The sequence below is a fragment of the Mauremys reevesii genome, linkage group 21 (assembly GCF_016161935.1).
Source record: "Mauremys reevesii isolate NIE-2019 linkage group 21, ASM1616193v1, whole genome shotgun sequence".
In the NCBI taxonomy this organism is placed as follows: Eukaryota; Metazoa; Chordata; order Testudines; family Geoemydidae; genus Mauremys; species Mauremys reevesii.
Window position 1 is genome coordinate 18,179,829 of NC_052643.1, and position 27,563 is coordinate 18,207,391.

The following is a 27,563-nucleotide window of genomic DNA, read 5'->3' on the forward strand; positions in this document are numbered from 1 at the left end:
TCTAGTCCTACGTGTACTGTATCGCCTGATTCATGCTTTCCAGCTCCCACCTTTGCCTTAGATCTGCAAGGGTCCCTACCCTGAAACCGATACCAGATTTGGATGCTGTGTGCTCAGAGATTAAATGAAATTCCGGTGTCAGACAATTTTGACATCTCTAGTGCTCACCTTTAGAAGAGATTATCTTCTGTCAATTCAAACAATGCATGAGCTCTGAGCTGAGTGATTTGAAATCACACAGAACCTGCTGAGCCTTTCTAGCTTCTGGGACAGTTCATAGAAATGCAGGTGATGGGCTGGATTGTGGAGAGCTTCTGAGCTGTCATTTAAAGGGATTAGCAAGAGGAAGGACAACCCATATGCTTGCACCAGCATGCAATGGGGAGCTACTGGCAAACAGAAGCCTTGTAACAGAAACCTCTATGCTGCACTCCGTGGGTTCTGTGCAACAATTTAGATGAACTGGAATGAGTAAACTACCATAAAATTGTCATCTTTGTGTACAAAATTCAGTTAAAAAAACAAAATACTTTAAACATACATATTCTGGAAATGCAGCTTTTTAAGATCTGTTAAAAAAGAATTAAAAAAATAAAAATCCACACAAGCTCACGGCCCAGCAAAGGATAACAGAAGTAGTGACAATCGTCTGGACCGTGGCATATGGTATAAATATATAGAGATTAATTTACCATTTTAAGTAGAACAAATATGGCTATGTTACATCATTGGAGGTCACGTCAGTGTGCCAAGAATTTAGTCGGACAATAAATCATAGTGACTTGGCCATGGCTTGATTAGATAGTGGCAAACTGCAAAGAGGAAGGAACCCCATCCTGCCAGCATGTGGACTAGGTTCACAGAGTAGCTCAATCGGTTTTCTGTCTACAAATAAACATGGTCAAGGAAATTCAGAAACAGACAATCTATGGAGGGAAAAGTCTCTACAGCTGATAATAACAACAGGACTATGTCTCGTGGTAGGTGGAGTAAGATGAAAGCTTCGACAGATGCTCCACGAACACGTCATTCTACTGGCCCTCAGGCAAAGCCTCCTCTTTATTGATAGGCAACCTTCACACAGAAGGTTTCTTCATTCTTGTCTTCATGGTCATTGATATAAATCAGAATCTCCTCCTCCCCGGTGCTCTGGCTTGGTGCAAACCGCAAGCCAATCGTGTACATCTCCCCTCCTCCAATCTGCAAAAAGAGTGAGATGACAGTGCTAAACATCTCCATTCTCCCTACACCAGCATGGCTCACATTAGCACACACATGTGCATTAGGTACCAAGCTGCAAGAGGGGTCAGTCGGCTGACAAAACAGGCAAGGGAGGTGTGCCCGACAGTAACACATAACATGTGATTTCTACCTGGTCCCGGTGTCAGACATCCCAACCCACTGAGTTCAGACAGCAACACCTTTCCCTAGCAAACTCTTACAGAGCACAAAAGAAGTCTAAAGTTTCCAAACTACATGAAGCTTATTCATAGACTCATAGACTTTAAGGTCAGAAGGGACCATTATGATCATCTAGTCCGACCTCCTGCACAACGCAGGCCACAGAATCTCACCCACCCACTCCTGTAACAAACCCCTAACCTATGTCTGAGTTATTGAAGTCCTTAAATTGTGGTTTGAAGACCTCAAGCTGCAGAGAATCCTCCAGCAAGTGACTCATCTATTTCCAGTCTCCCTGAGCAAATGGTGCCGTTTCGCTGTGAGTGGAACATGCATTCTAGGATTCATGGTAAAAACCAAATGATGGACCCCACAACAGACCACGACATGCAGAAAAACATTCTTGGAGTGATTTTCAAACATGTTCACCTCCCAGAACTCCTACTGAAGTCAATAGGTGCAGCATCTCTGAAGTTAAGTTAGCCACTGGGCACTGGAGAAAATCATTAACTTTGGAAAACCTTTGAGGATTGAAAACTGGAAAGACAAGCAGGCCTACTGCAAGGGTATCTGAGCTTCTCCCGCCACTCTGTTTGGTTTGCTACCTCAAAGGAATCCTCCTTGAACTGCAGCAGGTCAGCTCGGTTGGTATGCAGGAAGTACATCCTCCTGGAGGGATACGGGTTTGTGTATGTGATCCGCTTGTTGGAGCCTTTCCCTCCGCCAGCAGGGAGTGTTATTTCAAATGCCTGCAGTTACATATAAGAAATCACAGCATTGTCATTTCAGTTCTGACACAGGCCAAGTCTGCAGTAAAAGCATAATGGTTTCCCATGTAGTGTAGTAAACACCCACAGGAAGATTTCCCTTTATTCTAGAGTCACTACCAAAATGTTCAGTAAATTTGCAAAGGGTCAGAACCCAGCAATGAGTTATTAGAACATGGAGACGAAGTGATTATGACCCAATCGCAGATGCTCTTCAGGCCATTTATGGAAGGAATAACAGAGACGTCTTCTGTTCTTGCTGCCAGGCATAGGGACTAGAAGATCCGAAAGGAGCTATCCAGTCCCCACTAGCTATCGTTCTAAGGCTAACTGTGGATTCAAATCTCCTAGGACCATGTTCAAAGGAACAAGGGGCAGGTGGGTCCAAAGTACTCAAGGCTGGCCCAAATCTGCTCCCTCCGAAGCCAATGGTCGAACCCTCATTAGGCCGAGGCTCAGTGGTTTTGAAAATCCCTTTCAAAATGTTTTGACCAGAAACTTTTAGGGGTGTCTTCAGGCTACCACGATCAGCCCCTTCTCTCCCCACTACACACCCCATGGCGATGGTGTCAGTGCTGGTTGCAATGCCTCATGTCTACTCATTAGTGCTGGTCAGAGGAACTTTTCTTCCTCAGTGGATCCTTTGTATGCTATTCCCAATGGGTGTGCTGGAGAGGGCCCACTTAAATCCAACTTGAAACCCTTTATTGAAGGCTAAAGTGCTGCATAGGCCTTGCACAGGGGAAACTTTCATTCACTGTGAATACATTAGTTCCCTCACCTCCCCCTGCTTCCCTCTCAGCTCCCAGGCAGCTCCCCCAGCCTGAATTCTGCAGCGAGTCTTTTGTATATATGGAGTTGTTAGCCTGAATGACAAAGGGACTCGGCTGGGATCATAGCCAGGCTCCTTCGCCAGCAAGGTAATTTATTTCCATTAGGACAACCATGGTGCTAATTCCCATGACACGGCATACGGGAGTGGTTCTGTCGTTACGAGGGAAGTGTAGCAGTGCTGTAATGTTGTGCTTAACTTCCCCCAATATGGAGTATTTCAGGGAAACATTTAAAACTGAACAATAGTTAAATGGGAAATCCAATTTACTACTTTGGCCCGAAATCCCAGAGTAGACTGGAGTCAGCGTTAATAGGAAATACCCCTGCTGTGACTGACTTTCAGAACAGGGGATCTATGGGTGGAGCTACCCTCAAAACAGAGGCCGAACATGATTTTCTGATGGTTTTCAGTGGGATTGTTCATGGGCTGAAAGTTAAGCACGTGCTTAAGTGTATCCTAGACCCAGGTCACAGTGCGCTGCACGATGTAACCCATAACATGCCCCAGGTTCCATCAAAATCCTCTATGATCTATTCTGAATACAAGAGCTACCCACAACTGTTTCCATAGACACACATGCCACTACAGCCCTGATTCTGGAAAGCACTTGAAGGCGTGCATAAAGTCCCGCTGGCTTCAGTGGCGGTTAAGCACATGCTTTCCTGAATAGGCATGGATTTCTGCTTCGGTGCTTTCCTGACCTGGGGCCTATATATATATATATATATATATATATATATATATATATAAAATACTACTCCTTCTCCCGATTAATGTACAAAGGGAAAAACCACTAGTGCTTCCTCTGGTTATACCCAGGACCATATCTAAAGCAGCTGTCCAGATATAGTAATACTAAGTTATTATTATAATTCCTATGGCAATTTGATTGTATATGGCATGTGAAGGCAATTACTTTGGGGCTAGTTGTTAAAATATTACAACTTTAAGGTGATTAACTCAAAGAATAAAGTGGTTTTGTCACTATCTGTCCCAGATGTTTAGGAATCAGTTTTATGATCCTATAATCTACTCCTGGTGAAGGGAAGAGTCTTTCAAGGTTGAAGAGACTGCAAAGAAAGAAAAACACTGTCCAGAGAATAATAAAAAAATCAAAATGTTCTGCACACATTCTGGAGTTCTAACAACACGGGACAATAGTCTTGCCCTTTCCTGTACAATGAATGATTTGGAAGTTTTTCATACACAATGCAAGGGACTGATTTCTGACAAGAAGTGGTGGCTAAAGGCTATGGTGATGGGTGACAGAGATAGACAGTCGCAGTAAATAGATAGCTATGGATGGTAGTGACCGTTCCAGTAAAACTAGTCAGCTCACTTTGCACTCAGGGCAGTTTCATCTTTGGCAAATAAGATTTAACTAGCAGCTAACAGCCCATGGTGTCGCACAGGGTAATTTGTAGAGACAACATGGCTGAGAACTTAAAAATTTGATGGTAACAGACCACGAATCCCAGTGATGACTGAACCAGGCAACATTCTAAACAAAGAGAGCTCTCAGCCATGCTTGTAGCTGTTTCCATCACTTCACACTGACTCAACAGACATTCTAGGCTTACGAGTGACACACCGTCAGAGTGACCTGCCTGGAATGTTGTTATATGGGTGCACCCAGGTACCTTAGAAATGACAGGCTGTCGGCAGGAAACACACACCAGCCAGGACGACACAAGCTGGTGGTACTCCACATCCACCAGATTGAGGTAAACAAATCTGTTGCCAGCCTTCTGAGGCCTCACACCAATATGCAGGTCCTGCACCCCATTCGGAGGGAGAATAAACACGCCTTTGGGATCCACCTGCAGGAAGCGAGCAAAATGGAAACAGGCAGGAATGGCCACAACTTAGTGCGGCAACCAAGCCGTAGGAACACAAATTCTACACATGCTGATGAGGCCTCTCTGCCTCTCAGGAAAGACAATGAAAAGGTTTAATTAGAATCCCCAAATGATGTATCTCTCTGGTCGTGGAAATTAGGTCTCAGTCTGGTACATTCCAGCTCAAAATGTTTTATATTAAAAATGCAAGAAAATCAGAATTGTCTAGATGAAAACGAAAGATGGTATCAGTGATGGTCAAAGTCATCGGCATGTTATTGGGATAGTCTCAGCATGAGAGACGGTGAAGGAGAAATTAACCCAAATTTTTACATGTGCCATAAAAGATCTTTTTAGAGGCACCAACCTGGTGTCCTTTGATCAAGTCAGAAGGGAAGCTAATCTACTGTACCTTCTAGACTCCAGTTTGGAATATAAATTAGACACTGATCAAATGTTCAGAAATGTGTGTTTCTGAGAAGGAAATTAAAGCTGGCTGCATTAATAAACTAGGCTCTAACTTCATTGTAAAATCTCTGTCTGAGTTGCACATTCAGAGTCTGTCTGCAGAGAAACTTTGCTTAGCAGAATGAATTTCAATAACAAAAATGTAGTTAGCAAGATCTAGAGTGCTCATCTCAGCTAGAAATGTTAACCCTGTTACTGCCCTGTGGATGCCTGATGCAGGATCAAAAAAATGCTACCAACAGAGTGCTATGCATTGAAGGTATACTTGAGGCATGAGATGCCATGTGCAAAACAGATAGTCTCTGAATGTATTTGTTGGTTTTGTTGAGTTATGTACTTTAATGTTACAGCTATCATTTTTATTTTATACACACACAGAGCAAAGACAGTTCTGGCATTTTGTGTTTTACTTAAAAATTCTTTTCTGAGAGCCCTATCAATAGGATATCGACTACCAGAATACCATCTGATTAGCTAGAAGGAAAGGGCAGGTTATTTGTATAGCTGGAACTTCCTACTTGAGGTGAAAAAGATACTTTGAAATACCAGGGTAACAGACACTTTCGTTTTAGGTGCCAGATTCATGAATCAGATAAAAGACCCATGTGACATTACACAGCAAACAAGGAGAGGAGGGAGGTTAATCTCCTGAGAGAGGCCCCAGAGCCTTATCTGGCAGGGTCTAATGCTTTCCTCACCTGCTGACAAGCTCAGCTTCTCCACATTAGCATGGTATTCACACTCCGAGATGCTTATCAACCTGCTCTAGGAAGGAGAGTCTGGAGCTAGTCCTTAGAGTTCAGTGAAAACCATTTGCTAAACCTGCGTCACTTAGCACAGGCACAAGTCGTGAGATCGAGGCCCACGTTTTCAAAATTCTGTGTGCCTCTGTCGCTTGTTGGCCAGTTTTTTATACTCACAGAGCCTGATTTTCTGAGCTGGCAAGCACCCCAATTTCCAGCTGACAGCAGGGCAAGTTATGGGTGCTCAACACCTCTTAAAATCAGGCTCTAGGGGGTTCCAGCTGGCTAGCTAAAAGTTGGAACAGCCACAATTAGTGGACACTTTGATAATTTGGTCCTGAACTAATAATATTGATGGAGCAAAGCTCAAGGAGTGTCAAGAGGGTTTGGAAGAGGCCAGTCTAAAGGCAAAGCGGCATCTATGTAAAATCTGAACAGAGTTTGATGTGCATGGTCACAGCGTAGCTGGCCCCTGTGCAGAAGGCCTAGCTCCCCTCTGCCAGGGCAGGAGTCCCCATCTGTCCGATGAAGAGGGCAGGAGGCCAGCACCTGGGTGCCAATAAAGGTTAGGAAGAGGCCCAGTGAGTCAGAGCGGACTGGTTCAGTCAGGGGCAGGTTACACCAGAGGAGGTCCCAGAAGGAAGCAGAAGGTGATTCCTAGAAAAGGCAGGAGATCAGCAAGTGGTTTTTGCTGGCTCGTGTGTCCCCAAGCCAGAAAGCCAGGGCTGGAGGGCTATGGAGGGCTGAAAGCACCAGGAGGAGCAGCAGGAGATGGCTGCAGGCTCTAAGCTGAAGAGCTGGAGCCAGGGGCCACAGAGGGCTGAAGGCAAGGGAGCTGCAAAGGGGCTTACCCACTGACATCTCCAGGGCCAGATCTGGACCCAGAGCAACCATGAGAGGGTCAGGGGGAATGAGGGGAGCTCCCCTGACAAGAATGTTCCCAGGAGAGAGGCTGGGGGGGTTCCTGCTGGGAAAAGAGGGTTTGCACTCTGGGTGGAAGGGTGGCTGTCCTGGTACAAGGACAGGAGAGGGCTGCACTGGAGATCCGGGATGTGGTGAGGGACACCGGGGCTGTATGTTACATGTACTGGTTGGACTATGTTGGGGGAAATCTGGACTATGGCTGTGGAACTTTTGTAATAATTTATGGACATGGGACTTTTGTAATAAATGAACCCAACAAGAGCTATATTTACAGTAAGAAAGACTGTTTGGATTGTTTTGGAGGACTCAGAAAAGGGAAACTGAGGCAGACCAGGCCATGGTCTGCCACAGGAGGGTGCTCCAGGCTGGGGCTGCCTTCTCACACATGCTTCCCTGCAATGTATTACAGTTTTAATTACCACTTCGGCCAACTACAGTCCAGCCCCTACATCATGAGAAGCTAATACAGAATTCAAGATGTACAACTCCCAACCATAATTCAGGTCACCGCAGTGAAAGCCGCCCATTGTGGTGACTGAGCTCGCTCTGGACGCCGCCAAGGGGATTCATCTCCACGTTCTGCCTCAGTGAGGACAACATTTAAACACGGATTTCTTTATTTCCTAATTTATGGCGTGGCAATGGAGTTTGTGTCTCTTTTATTATTCACATTTATAATTATGACTAAATGAATTCTAAAGAAATTATTAGTCTTTGGATAGTCTCATTAATTCAGATAATTTGCCCTCTGGGGTTTTGTACCAATGATCCTACACATGACGCCTTTAATCAAAAGATAATTATAATGAAGACTTTATGGCAGTAAATTGTTCATAATCCCTAATGGGATTGGTTTCATATTGGAGGGTTATTTTCACTGGGACTGTCAATGTAAGTCCATTCATAATTATAATTGTGAAGGATTTCACTAATTTTCAACTCACCCCTAACTACAGCCTCTTCCAAATGAAAAGTTTCTCTTTGTGGTGGGGGAAGGAAGAGAGGAATTGGCAGCAAGCCCTGCTGAGTCCCATGGCAGAGCCTACCTTCAGCTCCTGTGTGTGCGAGGTGTAAGCTCTCACTTTCCTGATCGTTTGGGTGCCCCTGAGAACCAAGGAAAGGCGGGTCAGCTGGCCAGTTATGCAGCTAACGTCCACACGTTGCAGCGAGTGAAGGTAAAATTGCCAGATCTGAATGGGAGCAGCAAGCCAGGCGTCCCTGGAGCAGAAAGAAGAGGCGCCTGTCATGACTGTGGCAAAGGAAAAGGTGACACTGGTTCAGGAGGCATTTCCAAATTAATGAAAACATACAACTGCAGATGGGAAGAAGGAAATTGTGCTTCCAGTTCCGAAGCATTTGCACCTGCATTCACATACACCTTGTAAAAGGCATGTACAGGAATTCCAGAGAAGACATGTTTGGCTGAGATATGTGAATCGACTTCACTCCCAGGCAACCTTATGCAGGGTGAAATTTTCGAAAGCACCTGGCTGTTTCTGGAGTTTAAGTCACGTTGAAAGTCAAGCTGAGCTGCTGCCCCAAGGCTCAGACAGGCCCAGAGGATATGCAGGGCGCACACCCCGCAGTGATCAGAGGGGGGATGGAGTGAGTCTTCTCCCCACCTGGATGCTCACTCCTCCAAGCTGTACAAGGCAACACCACAGAGCTCAACTGGGGGGAAATAATTCATTAAGTGAGACAAGATGAATTTGTCTAAAGCAACTAAGTAAAAAGCAGCCAGCCAGAGGGAGCCGCTGTTATTTCATCTCACCCTGGCCCTCATTCAGAGCTCAGCTGCCAAAGACACAGATCGTTGTAATGAACAGTTTCTCAGAAAGTGGGCTCTCGCTCTGGGTGTGAAGACTGAATGCACACCATGTGCCTGTGTTTTCTATGGTCTCTTGTACAAAAATCTTCAGAACCCTCTTAAGATCTTCCACCCTAGTCCGGGTTTTGCAAGCAGACATATCTCAAGAGAATCATACAGATCTTCTTGTAGATTTTTGCTTGTCAGAAAAATAAGTCATGCGCTGGAACCAGTGTCCTAGGAATGTTCCATGTGCATTTCCTTATCTGCTCTGACAAGGTTTCTGGAGAATTCTCACTCTTCTACTTTTGGATTCTCCTACTTACGTGTAAATAGCAACAAAGAATGTTTTGATCTGTGGGCTTGGTCCTCCAGCTACTTTTAAGAACACATCCTGTGGCTCCCCAGGACCCTGAGTACAGAAATCAGAAAGCATCATTAGAATAGTTAACCCAGAGATCAAACCAGCTAATGAGGTTCCTTTTCCCTTTATTTTAACCCCCTACCACTTCACGTCCACAAGCAGAGGATTCCAGAACCCAGCTAAACTACCCTATTCAATTATTATACAGCTTGGCTTCTTCCAGCATTTTTAATTACAAAAGAGGATACAAATGGCTCTCACATTCCGGGTCTGTTTCAGTAATTAGATTTTGCAGAATTTTCCCAAGTTTTCTAGCAAGCCATAATCCAATTACCATGCTAGCAGATTTCTGCAATGGCAATTAACAAGCACCTTCATTATCATCCGCATTTATGTGTGAGTTTGTTTTTCATTTAAATCCCAACCGGCTGAAAATAAAACCCAGGAAACTTGGAATCAGAGCTAAAAATTCCAACACAGAGCACATCATGAGCCGCTTTTCTATGCAGCTCCCTCTGATGGCCTGATCCAAAGCCCATTGACCGTCAGTGAGAGCCTGTCGTTAACCTCTGTGGGCCCTGAAAGCATCTCAGTTATGAAGTAGATACACTGACTGTCAATGGGCTTTGGAGCAGGCCATCAGAGGGAGATGCAGGAGATCAAGAACACTTGTATGATGGAGAAATATCATCGCCTGAAAGGAAAGGGATCAGAAGTTCAATCGATCTGTTTATTGATTGATTGATTGATCGATCGGGTGGGCCTCCCCCTTGCAGTATCCGAGTCTTGAGTACTTGGATGCTATCTTGGAATGTGACGCAGAGAGCAGCACCGCAATCCAGCTGAGGTTTTGCGGTCTATTCAATCAGGACACATTTTTCTTTCTTTCCTTACTGGTCGTTTTAGAACCTCTGATTTCTGAAGAATTTATCTGTGGCACCTAGCTGGAGAGATGGTGTTTCCATAAGTGGCAGTTTCCACCAGCATTACAAATCTGGCCTTTTTTCACATGAGCAATGCAGGGCAACATGACAAATTATGGTATAAACTGCGGTATTGAACACACGCTGCAAATATGATAAGAGCAGGCTAGAGAAGTTCTGTTCCTTTTTAACAGGAGAGTGAGGCAGTCACAACCTAGTAACACCCAATAGTCTATCATTACAGATCGATGACTATTGGTGCACGGTATCTCCGCTTTAGATAAAGCGATCAATAGAATAGAGATGGTGAACGTAAAGGATTTACTCCACTGGATTTCCGCTTGATTTTTGTTAGTACCATTTTTTTTGTTTCGCAAATGATGTTGGGATCACTGCAGCGGACGTACATCTCCGGTTCCCCACCTGGCATTCCTGCTGGGGCACCTGGGGGAAAGAGCATAAGATGACCACTCTCCCTGCTGTTAGGCATAGGCCCATTTCCTGCCCTTGTTAGCAGGAAGGCCTGCAAGCTGGCAAATCTCTAAGCATGTATCTCTTTAAAACCTACAACCCTGCAAAACAAAACATGGAAACACAAGCAGACACAGTATTTGCATGCCAGTTCTCAGCTGGATGCAGACAGTTACCTGGCAGGGTGTACCATGGAGGTAACCGTATGGACTTCTTCAGGAAGGTGAGCTCCGGGTGATAGAATCGGAATGTCTGATCCACCACGTGGGGCTGGGGCTCCACATTAACACTGAGAATTGCAATGGGTTTGTCACCATTTGCCTTAAAGGAGATCTGTGCAAAACAAAAAAGAACAATGAATTCGTTGAGAGAGAAAGAAAAGAGACCATCAACAGATGCTACAGCAGGGGTCGGCAACCTTCCGCATGCAGCCCATCGGGGTAATCCGCTGGTGGGCCACGAGACATTTTGTTTACGCTGACCATCCGCAGGCACGGCCCCCCGCAGCTCCCAGTGGCCGTGGTTCACCGTTCCCGGCCAATGGGAGCTGCGGGAAGCGGTGGCCAGCACGTCCCTGCGGCCCGCGCCACTTCCCACATTGCCCGCCGACGGTCAATGTAAACTAAATCTTTTGCAGCCCACCAGAGGATTACCCTGATGGGCCGTGTGCCGACGGTTGCCAACCCCTGTGCTACAGCAAGAGAAAATACCATCTCTGGCTTTCACTCTGATCAATAATGGGAACAAAATCAACTCAATCTGTTTACAGCTCTGAAGTAGTTACCACCGAATAGCAGGGGACCTAGGATGCTATTAAGAAAATTCAATTTAAATAAATATGTGATGGTAAAATCTAAAACTGTGAATGGAATCTCCAGGGCACTGAAACCATGTATTTTCAGGGGAGTAGCTTTAAACCAATACCTGATAGAGGAATTAAAAACCAAGCTCAGGATGCTGACATAGAGGTCAATAGATACGTTTGCAAACAAAATCCTTTTTAAAAATATGCTTGCCAGGCTGTAAAGTCATTGTCTTTTGCTCTTTTCATAACAAAAACTGTATGAGAAGCCGCACAGACAGGACTGGGTCCTAAATAGCCACGTTCACTAAATACATAAAAACACACACAGCCTAGTTACCTATACCCTGCCGTGCTGGTTTGTGGTGGCATTTACAACAGAGAACACAGTGAACATCAGCAGAGGGCTCACAACACATTAAAAGGGACACTACCCTATTTCTATACACTACAATAGACATCCAATGAAATTCATAAACGTTTACTTCCTTATCATGAAAAGCTTTATGGCCTGCCATAAATGGCCAGTTAAAAGGAATTATATATGTGTAGGCTCAATCTTTGTCACAGGGTTTTGATCACTGTAACAGGCTGTAAAACTCATTGCAGTCCACCTAAGTGACAGCACTTCTTTTTGCCTCTGTTACCTTGATGCGTTTTGTCAGCATGGCACTGGACTTCCAGGGGGGTGCAGCTTCTGTGCCTTTATTGAATCTCAGCTCAGCAGGGCCCTGCTAGAAATAAAGAAGCAGTAATCATGCAAAGAAGCAGTGTACCTCATGTTATGAATGCATTCTTTGGAATTTTTCACCACTGTTTTGTTCTAAATCTATAATGTTTAAGAAACCGTATCACAATGAAAACTAGTAAAGGTTAAATTCTCCTCCCAGACTCTCCAGCTGTCCCTCTGCTCTTGATCAGCTGCTCTTTACATACACAGCTCAGTGAAAGTTCCCTGCACGTTGGGAAAGCAGAGAACCACTCTGCAGATCTGAAAGACAATGTTGTCCTGTAAAACACAAACTGCTGTGCTCTAGAAGAGCTCTCCTTTGCAGCTGGGAACTCGGGTACTAACTTTAAAACACCGTGAATTGCCAATTCCTTGCTGTCACTGGCCTCTTCGCAGTGTTGTTGAGGAAGTGAGAGTTGCTTTTCTAGATTTCTGCATGTTCTCATCATTGGTGGCTTTGCTAAAAACTGAGAACATCAATAAAATAGTGCAATGCCTTGCAGACAGCATCAAGAGACTGGGAGGAGGACTGTTATCGTTTGAACCCTCTCTTCGGTCCCAGGGCTGAGAGTTAAAGGAGCCCTGTCGGATTACATGTTGGCTTGTACCTCTGGCCTAACCCTCTGAATTCTACAAGCACCCAGCAGCTTTGTCTCGCCTGTTCATTTATTCTGTGGCATTGAGCTAAAAAGGGAATAAAAGGGAACAATTTGGATACAATCTCATTTTAAAAGCCAGTTTTGTGCTTCTAAAGAGCAGACTACGGGTCGCGTTCATCCCACTGATGGAGTTACACCAGTGAATGTGGCCCTAAATCTGAACACATCAAGAACTGAGAAGCACAGGCAGACGTGAACCAGAGGCAGAGGGGACTGTTCCCCCTGAAGCGAGTGCCCTGTCTTTAAAATTCAAGCCCTCTCTTTTTTCATCTCCATGTGAGCCTCACAACCACTGTGTGTGTGTTTGCTATTATTCAATCACAACAGATGGACAAGCCACTTTGGCTTCGAAGGTTGAGTCCCTTCTTATTTTTTCCAATGTTGTGTGTTCTTTGTGTCCTGGTTCTGGCTGGGACAGAAGAGCCTCTTCCAGATATTTCTGGCATCTCCCAAAGACGTTCAGCCATTGCTCCTCCGTAATAAAGACCTGATATTTTTAAGCCTCCCCTTATAAGCTAAGTCATATTTCTGTAAATTTCTTGGTGTGATACCAGACAGCAGGAACAGAAACATAGAAATGCTATAGAAAGCAATATACAGAACAGCTGATGTTAAGCGATGTGGCATACTACCCATCACCTGCTAGAAATAGCACTGGTTATAAAATGGGCATAGAAGTTTATACAGTTAGCATCATGTTTAATTCTAGATAACGATGGTAGGCAAATGAACCCTTTCCTCATTGTTTTATTTGTCCTATGTCAGAATATAGTAGAAGAAATGTACCTGCATCATGACAGTGTGGTCTACAGAGAAGGTCTGGTATTTAAATGGAATGTGAATGGTCTCTCTGGGGCGCAGGTAGACCTGAGGCATGAGGTTGTCCTGAAGATGGAACATGTCCTCTTCTACTGGAGTAGTCAATGTTTGGGTCAGCTCTTTGAAATGTCTCCACTCCCTACTGTCCACAATAACACTGTGGAAAAAAAATCATGGACAGAAACCCGGGAGCTGGGGTTCCCCCCGATCCCAAAATGAGGCTGTGAGTTATACCTAAACCTCAGTGTGCATGCGCGTGCAGGGGCGTGGGGAAGGGGAGGTGTTGGAACAAAGACCATGGCTGGAATGTGCACGCACACATTAAATGGAAAGAAAACTCCAAAATCCACCACACCTTTGATCTGGGAAATGAAGACCTCTCCTCTCCCCCAATACACCCCCTATCCCACCCCGAACACTGCACAGCGAAGCACGTGAATTACAGATGGTGGTTGCATTGGTCACTGCTAACGGCAGGATAACTAGGGTAGATTTGACCTAGTGTGGCAACTCCTCTGTGCTTAGCTTCTCGGTAACTTGCATTCTCCCATCCCTTTGGATAGCGATACGGGAGGTGGGAAGAAAACAAAGAAAAGTGAAATCTCTGGAGGGGGGAAGCCGGTCATTGGTATATGATGGAGCCCTCATTATATACTGACCCCTTCCCCAATAAAGCCTCAAACGCTAGATGGAAAAGCAACAAGCTCAATCCCAAAGACACCTCTTGTCTCGCACTTCCGTAAGTGCCTCTCTGCTCTGGGCTGGCTTTCCAAGGGTAACGTGCCGTATTTTGGAGGGGAGAATGTCTCTGGCTCCTACCTCAGCTCAGGGTGGTCGATCTCGATCGTCACCGTGTGCTGGACATTGTATGGGTTTCTCAGGGCAAACTCAAAGAACTCTGCTGTGCCCAGCGTGGCATAGAGCGTGTAGTTGGTGGTGATGGCCTGAATCAGCATGCTAGAGATGCTCTCGGCCTTGATGCGCTCCCGGTAGGCATCAATAATCTGCAGGTCCCTGGAGTGCTGGATGCGCTCCTCACGCCGGCCCTATTGAAGAAGAGACGCCTATGACCAACACACTGATGTGGGCCCCTCCCCTGCGTGTCTGAGGATTCATCTGAAGGAACCCGACCCAAGCCCTGACACAAGAGATGCTACAGGGTGTTTTGTCAGGCCTGGCTCCCGTTTGCTCTCTGGTCCCAAGATCGTTCCGACAGCGCTCTGTGCTGCTCACCATGAGGCTTGCTCTCCTCCCACTGACATCCTCCTGGGCTTCGAGCTGTCGCACCATCATCATCCTCTCCAGCTTCCGCCTGCGGATGGCGCTGGCCTCGCGGCTGGCGTGCTGGAAGGCCGTGCTCACTTCCTGCAGGCGGCTGAACAGCATGGCAGCCAGCTCGCTGTCCACGTCCGCCAGCTTCTGGGCTTGGGACACGTTCTTAGCTGGGTGCAAAGGAAACAAGCGTCAGAGTCTGGGGCTGAGGGAGTCGGGGTGTGGACCCCATGGGGAGCAGTGCAGTAACCAGCTGAGACAGGGAGATGGATGGATGACATGGGCAAACAGACGGATATGCTGACTCGAGTTGCCTCAAGCATGCAGGTGTTTGAAGCCTTCTAGACTGGCAAGCTAAGTGAAGCGGTGACCACCAGGAAGGGGAGCTGAGGAACAGCCACTTTGCGGTACATGCTGTTCTTTCCTTGACCAAGCCTTAGTCTGGCTCTGGGGCCAGTTAAAGCTGAGTAGTCCCAGTAGAAGCCTGGGTAGTAGGTGGAATTATACCAAGGTCCCTCTCCCAGGGTTTGGCACCAAAACTGGCAGTGAAAGCAACACGTCCAGGGCTGTCAGGCAGTTTTTTATATTATGCAGTTTCTGAAGCTTTCCACAGGCAGCCGATAAATCACCTCTCTCCTGACGTGTGGCCATCATGCCAGATCTGAGTAAGGAGGAAAGCCAAGCAACACATTGCGCTACATTAATTCTCTCTGGCCTGTGGATCCCAACTGTGGCCAACAAAAGTTCCTCTCAGTAGTGACAACATAACTACGAGGCCTGGATTAAATACGGAATAAATAACAAGCATCTGGGATTTATGGGGTTCTGGGTTCATCTGGATAGTCTGGCAATTGTATAAATCAAACAATCTCAAGCCACCAAATGTTCCAAAAGAGAATTCTGTTCCTCTCCCTTAATTCAAAACCTGCCTGTTTCCTGCTGAACACTATACACACATCTACATTTTTATTAAAACGTTCTTTCGCTCCCCTCCCTCTCATTTCTCCACAAAATTGCCACTGGAGCAGCTCCCAATTGAAGTGCCAGCCAAATATTTAATATGTGAAATACAATCCACTACCAAGCACTTGATGCATGGGATTAAACTCTCGACATGACGTGAAACTCCACACACAGGATCTTTGAGTCTTGCTGCATTACATTTTCTTTAAAAATTGGTAAACAAGGGTTATTTGCAAATTACCCACCTGAATTTAATTTTAAATCCATTTAACTGCTTCCCAGACATGGCAAATTAGGTTAGACATCTTGAGCCAAAATGCTCGTATTTTAGCAATAGTCATATTTCAGCAAGTGTCCACAATGTTTAACCTTATGGGCCATGTCAAAAAGTTAATGGGAAAGGAGGATGCCTGGCTGGAAAAGCCTGTCTCAGTAGGGGAGATTCTGCAATTTAAAAGCAGAATGTTCTGTTATCAAAACCATTCCATGGAGGGTGCATTCATCCAATTCACTCTGCCACATGAGGCCAGCGTGCACAGCTCAGCACATGGAGCACTCCACCCGGAGTGTGGCACCCAGCCAGGGATTTAAATTCCCCATATCTCTGTGCTTCCTAACTCCTGCTGAATTAGAAGAAGGTGTGCTGTGGGAGAGAGGATTCAGACCGGATTTCTGACCCACCGGGGAGGAGTGGAAATCTTGTGAGGGAGCATGTTTTTGAGGGATTTCCAGGTCAGAGAATTTGCTTCAATATCTAAACCTTTGACTTTTCTCAGAATTGTGAGGTTCTCTGGTGAACAGACACACACACACTTCCATGTGTCCAGACACACATGTACACACATGCTCTCTGAGATAGTCAACTGCCTCGGAGTCATACCATCAAAATGTGCTCTAGCTCAACCACAAGGTGTGGGCTTGATGCGAGAATTTCTGTGCTTTGCAGGAGATCAGACTAGGAGATCATAATGGTCCCTTCTGGCCTTAAAATCTCTGATTCTTCTTCTTCCTGCATTACGTTCTTTAACACTTTGTGCAAAATGTCTAATTATTTCAATACTTCATGTGCCTCGTCATAGAATCATTAGAAATGTAGGACTTGGATAGGTCATTTAGTCCAGTCCCCTGCACTGAGGCAGGACTGAGTATCATCTAGACCATCCCTGGTAGGTTTGTCTAACCTGTCCTGAAAAACCTCCAGTGACGGAGATGCCATAACCTCCCGAGGTAATTTGTTCCAGTGCTTAACTTCCATTACAGTTGAAAAGATTTTCCCCTAAGTCGCTGTTGCTGTTACTTCGTGTCCTGTCCTCAGTGGTTAAGAAGAACAATTTATCATTCACACTTTATAACAACATTTCATGTACTTGAAAACTGTTATGTCCCCCCTTAGTCTCCCCTTCCCCAGACTAAATAAACCCATTGTTTTCAGTCTTTCCTCACTGGCCAGGCTTTCTAGACCTTTAATCATTTCCGTTGCTCTCCTCTAGACTTTCTCCAATTTGTCCACATCTTTCCCAAAGTGTGGTACCCAGAAGACTGCCCAGGTTTTTCATCGGGAATACAGCTGTTGTATAAATCGCTCACACACAATAGGGCACAATGGGACAACCTGTCTTATTGACACTCATCAGAAAGTCCATTAAAAGCATGCATAGATGCATAATAGTATTTCTGTACCCCCTATCGCCCCTGGGAATTCTGCTTATGGGCAGCTCTCTTTCATTTCACACACCATCTGGATCTCCTTCGGGAACAGGTGCTTAATTTGGTAAAATATTTCAATGACTCTTACTCAAGAAATATGCCCAATTCCAGCTGCACATGGATAGCACAGGGCAGAGACTGCATATGTATGTGTTCGTCTGTGCTCTCGTGCACTTGCATTTCAGCACAGCCGTGCGTTTAGTGAGCTGAAGAGCAGAATGTGGAAGATTCATTTCTCTCTCTAAGAGCCTGATTCTCATTTGCACAGTGGCGCAGACTCACTGATGCTGCGAGAGCAGTGTCAAGGAGCCTAAATGTAAATGACAAGCAGGCCCAAGTGTTTGAAAAACCTTACATGCCAGGCAGTGACCATTGTTAAAGGCAGGGCTAGGTGAACTGTACGTCAAGCTCATCTGAACCAGGACATCATAAGGGGTTCCCATTTCCTGAATGCAACACACCCCCCTTCACAGGAAGGAGTTAAATTTGGGCCCAAGACTCTTTGTCCAGGCCTAGGTAAAGGCAAGCAGGCCTCAAAACTTCAATAATTACTTAAAGGAATATAATTTTCAACTTGAGCCTTCCCATCTCTAAATATATGGGCTGTTGCTGCTCTCTGATATAAGGGAGTTTAAATCACCGCTAGGCTGAAAATCAACAGCCATCTCTCATCCCCGGCAATTGCAGACTAACAGGAACGTAAATTCCACGTATAGGAGCTTAGCTATGCAGGCGCAGAGCTGCAGAGTAAAGCTTGATTTTCACAGCACCAACCTCAGCAAACACTTTGTCTGATTAAAGAGGTGAGAGAATAGGGCCTGTGAATCATCAACTCAGCAGATGGAGGCTCATACAAGTGTTTTTCTGACAACAGCTTCATTTCCAGCAGACAAGCAAGGGGAAAGGATGGACTCCGCGCCTCAGTGCCTTAACAGCTAAGGATTTACCTCCTGGACCCGATCATATCTGGGAACTGGAACAAGTCTGGTGAAAAGCATCACCTAAGATTGGCTGATGGGAGAGTTCAGCAAAATCCGATCTCTGTGTATGTTTGTCAGCACCCACTGAGCAAACATCAGGTTCTGAACATTCACAGCACAGAGGAGCGAATCCGGCAGCAGCCGTGGGGGAGATAATTTGGGGAACAAAATCCCCAATAACCCACCAGCAGATGGACCACTTCACACTGAGAGAACATATGTTTGTAACATGATATTGTGGGAGAAAAGGGGAAACACCGAATCCAGCGACCCAGTGCACACAGTACTTGTGTCTTTGAGCAATTGTCACCTTTGGTATTTTTAATAGTGCACAGGAGAAAAACTATTGCCAGGCTACAATGAGCTAGGAGCCAACAGGACTTACCCCCAGGCGTATTGAGGGAGAACAAGCTGCCTCCGTGGAAGTTGCTGGTCCCATCATGCGAGGAGACAATGCGAGAGCGGGAGGGTGGCAAGGAGTTTGATTTCTTCAGCCTCTGCTCACACAGGTGACCTGCAACAGAAGCACAGAGCTAGTGAAGACGGGCAGGCGGGCTCCAGCCAAGCCCAGAAAAAACACCCTTTGCTAAGGGGATCTGCCTTGCTAGCGAGGAGTCAGAATGACTCTGGCCCAGCAATGATCCCCATCCACCACAGGAGAGAGGCGCTGCTTAAGTTGGACCCTGAGGGTAGGATTTTCTGAAGTGCTCCGTTAGCCTAACTTTGCTTCCATTAAAGCCAATGGGAGCGTTAACAATGACTGCAATACTAACAACACCTAGCACTTATTTAGAACACATCCTCAGTAGATCTGAAAGCACTTCACAGAGGAGGCCAGGATCATTATCCCCATTCTACAGATGGGGAAACTGAGGCACAGAAAGGTTACAGTGACTTGCTGACGGTCATCCAGCATGCGCCCAAGGTGAAGAGTTGGGAATAGAACCAGTCTCCCCATTCTGTGCCCTGGCCACTGAGCACCCACAAAAATACCTTTGTTTTTAATAACAGTTCAGTGCTCAAGAAGGTGCCAGATGGACATCCAAGGTTCACCCACACACAGGGTTAACATGCTTCAACCCTGCCCTGGTGGGACCACCTCTTGGAGCCAGGAGAGTTTTGTCTGCACGGTCCACACTCAGTATAGCTAGCAAGGGACAATGGAGCCTGAGTGAGACCACTGTCTCATTTCACAGTCCACCTATTGGTGACATTTATTCTAATACAGCACACTGCTCCTCCCATGGGTACCTGTTGCCAGTTGCTTCATGTCACTGCAGGACACAGATACCAGATCACAACATGCAGTAAAAAAATTCCCTGCTGCTATAAATTGGCAAAATTCCAGTGAAATCAAGAATTTGGCCCAATGCATCTAACTTCTATCACAACCATAGCCCAAAGCTAACCAGTTCTCTGGCAAGAGACTAAGAGCAACCATTTTTAAACAAATTTGTTTTAGCTAATTCCATTTCTCAAAGTACTGTGTTTAAAGTTCACTTTCCCTTCTCGGGCTATGTATTTTTCTTTCCCCTTTCTCAACTCTCGACAAACTTCAGGCTGGTTCCTTTCACAGAACCAGAACAAATAAGCATATGAAACAAATCGACATACCCCAGAGCAATGTTAATAAAATATCCATCTGCACCCACGCGTGTGACTGAGCAGAGAGAGAGCTGTGTTTACAGCACGGTGCAGGACAGTTATGGGGTAGGAATGTTATACATATTGATCCAGCACCCCCACCCGAACAGTTAGCCCGTGTAATTTAAATACAGAAGTATCAGGGCTTCCCTTTGTCAGAGCAAAGAATGCTCCTATTACCCTATTTGTACTCATTTTTCATTGATATCTGAGCAGAACACAGCGTGTGCTTTGTGGCCTTGAAACATAACAGTGGATTTCTACAGTCACTTACACGGACTCCAGTTCATTTATTACTATCAGGCATGTTGATTACAGCAGTGCCTAATGACCAACAAAGAGTAGGGCCGATTGTGTTAGGTGCTGTACAAAAACAGATCAGCCAACAGTCCTGCCTGGAACCGCCGACAATGGAAATAAAGCAGAGAGATGCAGGGTCGGGGAGGGGGAGACCAGAACAGCAGGCTGAACTATGGGATGGCTGCAGACAGCCTGGGGGTGCCCCAGCTGAGTTAGGTAAGTAGGGGGTGATCAGCTGAATGGGAAGGACAGGGAAGGGGGCTGGGACGTCAACAGGAAGAAGGGTGAGTGGGGCAGGCCTGGGGAGAGGCAGGTGTGGAGTGGAAGCGACACTGGGGGAGGGGAATGGGGAAGGCTGGAGCAAACAGCCAATCAACTCAGGGCACAGCAGGTCCAACAGAGCTGTAGGAAGTCCCCTGAATGGCTCTGGCTGCTTCTGCAGCTGCTCTGACCAGCTGGAGCCTCGCTCTGCACCTCGGGTGCTTCCTTTCGCATCAGGCTGCGAACTGGACTATCTAAAGCATCTTCCTTCTAACCCCGGGAAGGGTATCCAAGGAGGTACCATTAGGCTTTTTATAGATGGATGTCCTTGATTCTTGGTCCACAGGAGTCCTCACAGAACCTCACTACAGCCACTGCAAAACCTGCAGTCTCTACTGGTGAAATGAAGTTCAGATTTAAGGAGTTGAGGCATCATGTATCTACAGAAAGAGATTTGCTTCCCCAAACACACACTCTGCTGCATTTTAAAGTCAATTTGCCCAGGGCTGAAGTAGAGAGACATATTTCTTCTGATTTTGTAACAGCCTCTCATGAACTTTGCTAAAGTTTTTCAGGTTTCAAAAGCACCACTGAAAAGTGAACGTCTCCTCCTGCTAAATCTTTTATCACTCCAGCTTGCTTCTCAGATGAAGTAAATGCAATTTGGAATTTGTGGATGTTGTTATGAGGAATGGAAATTACCAGATGAACTGATTGGCTGACAAGACTTGCACTGGATAGGCCCAAAACAATACCAAACGTTTTGGTAAGACAAGATCAAGTTTGGGAGACTTAAAACATGGCCTTGCTTTCTGAGTGAAATGTGCACTCCTAACTGGTTGCCACTGTAGAAAAGACACACTGTGGCCCTGCCAACATGGTCACAAGAAAATGTGCCCATTATAGAAAAGTTCTGTAGCTTTTACGAGCAAATGATAACTTTTCTACAGGTCTTTTGGACCTTGCTATGAATTTAATAGAAAATTATATCCCTGCTATAGAATTCTGCAGAATGGTTTAAAAACAAAAGTCAGCGGTAACCATAGAGTCATGTCTCTGTTACATTTTCTAGATTTTAGGGTGACTGCTGGGAGAACCCTATTAGTTTCATCACTGTTACATTTTATAGGACTTTTCCCATAAGGGACAGGATAACTGTTCCCATTAACTAACGATTTAGACACTGTTGGATTTTTACTATGGGTCTTTGCAGTATGTAAGTGACATTTTCTTTATTGCTACCACAGAAAATACATATCTTAAAAGAGCCAACAGCTGTCCGGAGTCCCTGGAGCTAGGGTGAGGGGCTTTCATTACCCGCAAGAGGCCCAAATACTCCCTGGCATTTGCTTGTATCACTGGCAAAGTTTGTTATTCCAATGTCTCTTCCTCCCACGTACTAGCTCATATATCAAGTGAAGAAAAACTAGCCCTAGCACTGATCCATTTACTGTCTTGTCACCTCTCTGTGCTGCTGTAATTACATCCATATATAGGCTATCCCAACCTGTACAGGATGAAGCTATAAAGCTGTCTGCGGATTCACCTAACCTACAAATGCACTCTGTCCTTCAGATAAAAGCTCCATAAATGTGGAGAATTGGAGACATTTGGCTGAGGCACCTGAAATTGTTTGTCAGTGTTTAGGGCTGGATTCCCGTGGGCCCTGTACAAGTGTCTAGGGGTGGGCCCGAAGTGCATTCTCCTCCCCACACCCCTGAGCCTGGGCAGCAGAGGAATTGCACCCAGCTGGGGCCGCTCCAAAGAAATGGGATGAAGACAGGACCATGCCAGCTCCCCCAGCATGCAGAGAAGAGTGCACCCTGCATGCTTGCAAGAGATGGCAGAGCTGCTGATTCAAGGCATGCCTCCCCACAGCAAGCTGGGAAGGATTCTGGCACAACAAAGAGCCAAGTGTTAAAACTGCACAGCCCTTACAATTTGAGCTGTGATGTCATCTGTGATGAGACCATCCACTTTACAGCTTGTAGGACTGTCTTCTGTAAACACAGGCAGTGACGTATTGTTGCAGTGTGTGATGAACTGTCAGAAGACAGGATACCAGCGAGATGGACCATTGCTCTGACCCAGTATGGCTGTTCTTATGTCTTAGGACCTACAAAATATAGGTACTAAGGTGACTGGCACTATGCAAAATACAACAGCTAGATACAGCTTTTGAATTTAAAGACACTCTAGCAGGTATACATGCATACTTTTTTCATGTGTACAACTCCTGCAAATGCGTCATTAGCAGAAATAGCTCAAGCTGTTCAGGCATCTGAGAATATTAACACAGACAGTGAGAACATTAACATTATCCACCAGGGCATGTGCCCCGAAGCTCTCACAATGTTAAGGACAGCGTCAGTGCAACTCTGATCTAGAGTCTGCCTCTGCCAGCTCTGCTGAGAACACTGCTCCTGGGCTTACAGTAGTTCACACATTCTCCCACTGGAAACCTGCAACCCTACGGAGCCCATCTCTGAGAGATATGAACTTTGTTATTTAAAATTACCTTGTTGATCATTTCTAAAGCACCAAAAATCAGAAAAATATCATGCTATAAAGATGCCATTTAACTCCATTTACAGCTAATCCCTCCCAGCGCTTCAGTGTGAATGGCAATAGAAGGATTAGCCACTCTGAGTAGCAGAAGCTTCTTTTTCTGCAGCTCAGTTTAAAGGGTTACGGTCAATTTAAAAAAATCACTTTGATGGAGAATGTTATGAGTAACAGCCAAGATTACTAGAACTGAAGGAGATTTAAGACATCTTTTCCAGTTTGTTTACTGTGCATATGACAGCACTTCGTGTTTAGTCAGAATTGCTGCTGCTCCCGGATGGTCAGTTTCCTTTTATTGTTTGTGTGGGTCTTTCACACGACAACCAGGAGGAAGAGCATTTAAAAAAGCACAGGAAAATGAGGTTGCACAACCATGCAAATGGGCAATGGGACCCAGGGGGAGGGGCAGTATCTGAAATTGCTTTGAACTCGCTTTCTGAAACTGCCTAGATTTCAAACTGATGATGTAGAACGAAGCAGAAATGGGTGTAGCAGGCAAAGACTGGAATACAAATGCTCTTATTTGGCTATGTTTAGCCCCATTTCTGTCTCTCTCAACACCATCCAGTTTACAGAACAGGCCTGCTGTTCAACGCTTCAAGCCCCAGTGTTACGAGGGATTTGTAAAAACATACTAATATTATTTTGAAATCAAACAAACTTTTCCAGAGAAATCAGAGTGGCAGCTGTATTGATACAGTATGATGGGTGGGTTTTTGTTGTTGTTTTGTTAGCATTTGTCCTTTGTTAATCAGTTTCCTTTGCTGGGTTTGCATTGAACTAACTGTTCTCTGGGTTATGAATCTCAGACTCTCCTTCCTAGGAGCTTATCACACTCTTGCAGGCAAAGTATGAAAATGACAATTTAAGATACCATATAATGGAGCTAATCTTTCTTCTGAAGATAAGATTTTAAAACCTGGAGTCACTGCACATTTATAAGATGGTGAATTAAATATATATAAAAAGTACCTAATAAATTCTAGGAAGCATAATGTTCTTACAAGTTTGGTTTTCTTATATGTACAGCTTTGTGCATCTTGTCTGTTTCTCCCATGTTTCTGAGTTATTTTGCTAGCACCTAATTGAGTGTGGCTGTTTCCATATTGTCTGTTTCAAAGCTGCCTCAGCTTGTACATTTGTAAACAAGCAGGCAGAAAACTCAAAACAGAAGTAATGAGCTGTGCATTTCCTCCTCTTTCTGTAGCCTGGTGTTATTACTTATTGTAGGCGGAGGGTAGGTACAGGATAATAGGAGACTGGCTTTTCGAACCTGTTGATTTTTTTCAAGCAACTGAAAATTCTCTAAACAGCCCAAGCCCAGAGCTCTGCTGGGTCTCAAAAAAGCATTTTCTTTCCTCAGATGCACAGGAACCTGTAGGGCCAGATCCATTGCTCCAATGGCATCATGGGGGTGCTTTTCACTTTGCCAGAATAAAACAATTTTGGGAATACTGTAAAGAGTTACCGCCATTTTTAGTGCAGAACCCTCTGGTGGCAGTGGGCACAGGCAGTTAACAATAAATAATAATAATATTATTATTCTGATCTAGCATAGCCTTGCTGTGACTCTCACAGACTTCTGAAGACAGACGAGAGCAGTCTGCCCTCGGGTCCAGAAGCAGGTGCAGAGGGATGGCTGCCTGAGGCGTTATAAAAGAAGTGTTTAACGGAAGCTACAGAGGCACTTGCAGAAGCATTGAAATTAGACAAATTTCTAGCACCACCATCAAATTATCCCCAGCTCCCATTTCATGGCTGATGAACAAACACAACACAACTCAAAAATGCTGATAGTCGGCTAATGGAAACTCTGGGTTAGCCAGACACCCAATATGTCCCTCGGGTTGCAATGTCAGGATCCTCCCTTGTGTGTGAGGCTCCTAAGCTTTGCCAGCTTCCAAACAAGCTCATGAACACCACAAAGAGCTTAGATTCAGTCCCGAAGGCCAGTGGGGCAACACTTATCATGGCTACTAGCACTGAGATCACATTTCAATAGACCTTTAACTAACACACTGCTGTGCTGAGCAATCGTATTGCTGGAAAATCGTATTGCTGGCCACTGCACTGGGCTCTGCTCCTGGCTGACTCACCTTGCGCAAATCTGATTTTTAGAGGTGCTTGTCACCTGTAAGTCCTATTGACCCTCACTCAACACCTCTAAAAACTCAGCACCTTAGTAGCCCAGCTGTACAGCGGGGACAGCATGATTTTCCTATCTTAGCACCTGCGTAGCACTTTCCAACTGTATCACATCAGCGTGCAAAGTATTATTGCATCCTGGGTCAGGTAAAAGCATCTCTGTTTTGGGAGGTGATCGCTATGTGAAAATGGAGGGGGAAAGGTAACAGATCAGCCACCAAAAAGATTCCCAGCTGTGCCCCAGAATCGTGCTAGAACTGCAATGATGAAGATAACCAGCAGAGTTAAGTCTCTAATGAGCATGCTGAAATACATGAGAAATCTTGAGTTACTCACTTTCTGAAAGAAACGAATTTTCATCAGAAAACGTGGTGAATCAGCCAAAATAACTGGGATTCTTACCAACATTGGACAAACTCAGGTGAAGTCGGCCTTTCACAACAGCGTAGACTCCTATGGGCTTCACAGTGCCATGTCTGAGAACATCCCCACTCATCACTGTTGTGTCCTGCTCGTATTCGGTTGTCATCACCTCCAGCTCATGATGGACCTGAACTGCTGTCCGACCCTGGCGAAGCAAGTGCTGTGGGGCAAGAGGAACATATCCTGAAGCCAAAAAATGTGTGTAGCTGTTACTGTCAAGAGGCATTGTCCAAAGTGGTACATGCCCAGGAGAAACCATTGTTTTTATCTTGCAAATGGTTTGTTATGTCTATGCAATTCTTTGGGAGAGTTGAGAAAGGGGGTTCCAAACAGATGCTTTATCCAAAGCCAGCAGCCCCAGTGCTCAAGAGCCAAGTGTCTCAGTGAGCCGATGTGTGCATGTGACACAGGAAAGATGGGAAAGGGGGTAGGTTTCATTTCCGATCTCCCATCAAGCAGTGAGATAAAAGGAAATCTGGTAAATTATGAACATTCTCATGACCACCTCCCCTTCCTCAAATCAGATCTCACCTTTTCCCGGCTTATAGAAGAGCCCTCGACAGTCTTTCCTGGGTTCCTACAAGTGTTACCCTTTGCTCTTGTAGATCATGCTGAGCTCCCGGGTTGCAAACATTAACCACATTTACAAACTTTTTGCTGTTACTATTTTTGTTTTGGTTTTAGGTTCCAAGAAACTCTTGTTTCACTTTTCCCCTCACTTGCCTAGCACATCCTCACTGAGAAGTGTACTGCACTCCCACAATACAATGGGTAATGGCATGCTAACTACCCCACACCAGTTAAAGCACCTTTTTGCTTGTGTACATTTGTGACATCTTCGGGCTTTTGTGAAGCTCAAAGGAGCTTTTCTGGGAGGCTGTTGTTTTGAGATGGGACAAATCAGCTGGGAGGAAGAACTTAAGAGAAAAATGTGAATGGTAATTGAGAACTGTCTGAGAATAGCAGCCCAAAAATCATGGCCCGGCTGGGACTGGGGTCATGCCGGTGTGGCCAGCCGCGGGGGTTAACGGTTAAAGTCTGGCTAACGGTAAGCCTAATGCTTACCAGTTAACCTTTTACATCCCCAGTGCCAGTATTTAAAAAGGTAAACAAAATGACCCAGGTAATTATAGGCCTGTCACCTTGACATCAGTCCTAGGCAAAATAATGGCTGATACAGGACTCAATAAAATATTGAAGGAGGGTAATATAAATAATGCCAATCAAAATGGTTTTATGGAAAACACATCTTGTCAAACTAATTGGATATCTTTTTTCTATGAGATTACCAGTTTGACTGATAAAGATAACAGTGTTGATGTTAGCCTTGGTACTACACAACATTTTGATTAAGAAACTAAAATGATACAAAATCAGCATGACACATATTAAAAACTGGCTAGTTGATAGATCTCAAAATGTAATTGTAACTGGGGAATCATCATCAAGAATGTGTTTCTCGTTGGGTCCCTCAAGGATCAGTTTTTGTCCCTTGGTATTTAACATTTATATCAATGGCTTGAAATAAAACAAAATCATCACTAATAAAGTTTGCAGATGATACAAAGATTGGAACAGTGGTAAACAATAAAGGGGACAGATCAATTATGTGGATTGCTTAGTAAGCTGGGCACAAGTAAACAATATGCATTTCAGTGTGGGCAAATGCAAAGTCATATATCTTGGAACAAAGAACATAGGCCATATTTATAGAATGGGAGGACTCTATCTGAGAAGAGTGATACTGAAAAG

At 45.1% G+C, this 27,563-nt stretch overlaps 1 protein-coding gene across 15 annotated transcripts in view; it reads right to left on the reverse strand.

The window, feature by feature from the left end:
* Positions 1 to 315: 315 nt before the first annotated feature.
* Positions 316 to 27,563, reverse strand: part of NPHP4 (nephrocystin 4) — a 99,702-nt gene continuing 72,454 nt past the window's right edge. For 8 of the 15 annotated variants that reach the window (XM_039508892.1, XM_039508891.1, XM_039508895.1 and 5 more), the window contains 13 exons: positions 25,791 to 25,971; positions 18,859 to 18,987; positions 14,785 to 14,993; positions 14,371 to 14,597; positions 13,519 to 13,708; positions 11,991 to 12,077; positions 10,718 to 10,874; positions 10,429 to 10,514; positions 9,110 to 9,195; positions 8,023 to 8,194; positions 4,644 to 4,823; positions 2,007 to 2,150; positions 316 to 1,200 (listed from right to left, as the gene is read on the reverse strand). In XM_039508892.1, the coding sequence (XP_039364826.1) occupies positions 1,060 to 1,200; positions 2,007 to 2,150; positions 4,644 to 4,823; positions 8,023 to 8,194; positions 9,110 to 9,195; positions 10,429 to 10,514; positions 10,718 to 10,874; positions 11,991 to 12,077; positions 13,519 to 13,708; positions 14,371 to 14,597; positions 14,785 to 14,993; positions 18,859 to 18,987; positions 25,791 to 25,971 (1,989 nt within the window). In that variant the 3' untranslated portion in view covers positions 316 to 1,059. Of the gene's footprint in view, positions 1,201 to 2,006; positions 2,151 to 4,643; positions 4,824 to 8,022; positions 8,226 to 9,109; positions 9,196 to 10,428; positions 10,515 to 10,717; positions 10,875 to 11,990; positions 12,078 to 13,518; positions 13,709 to 14,370; positions 14,598 to 14,784; positions 14,994 to 18,858; positions 18,988 to 25,790; positions 25,972 to 27,563 lie in introns of those variants that run through there. The other 7 variants (XM_039508890.1, XM_039508893.1, XM_039508894.1 and 4 more) reach the window with 7 other exon arrangements.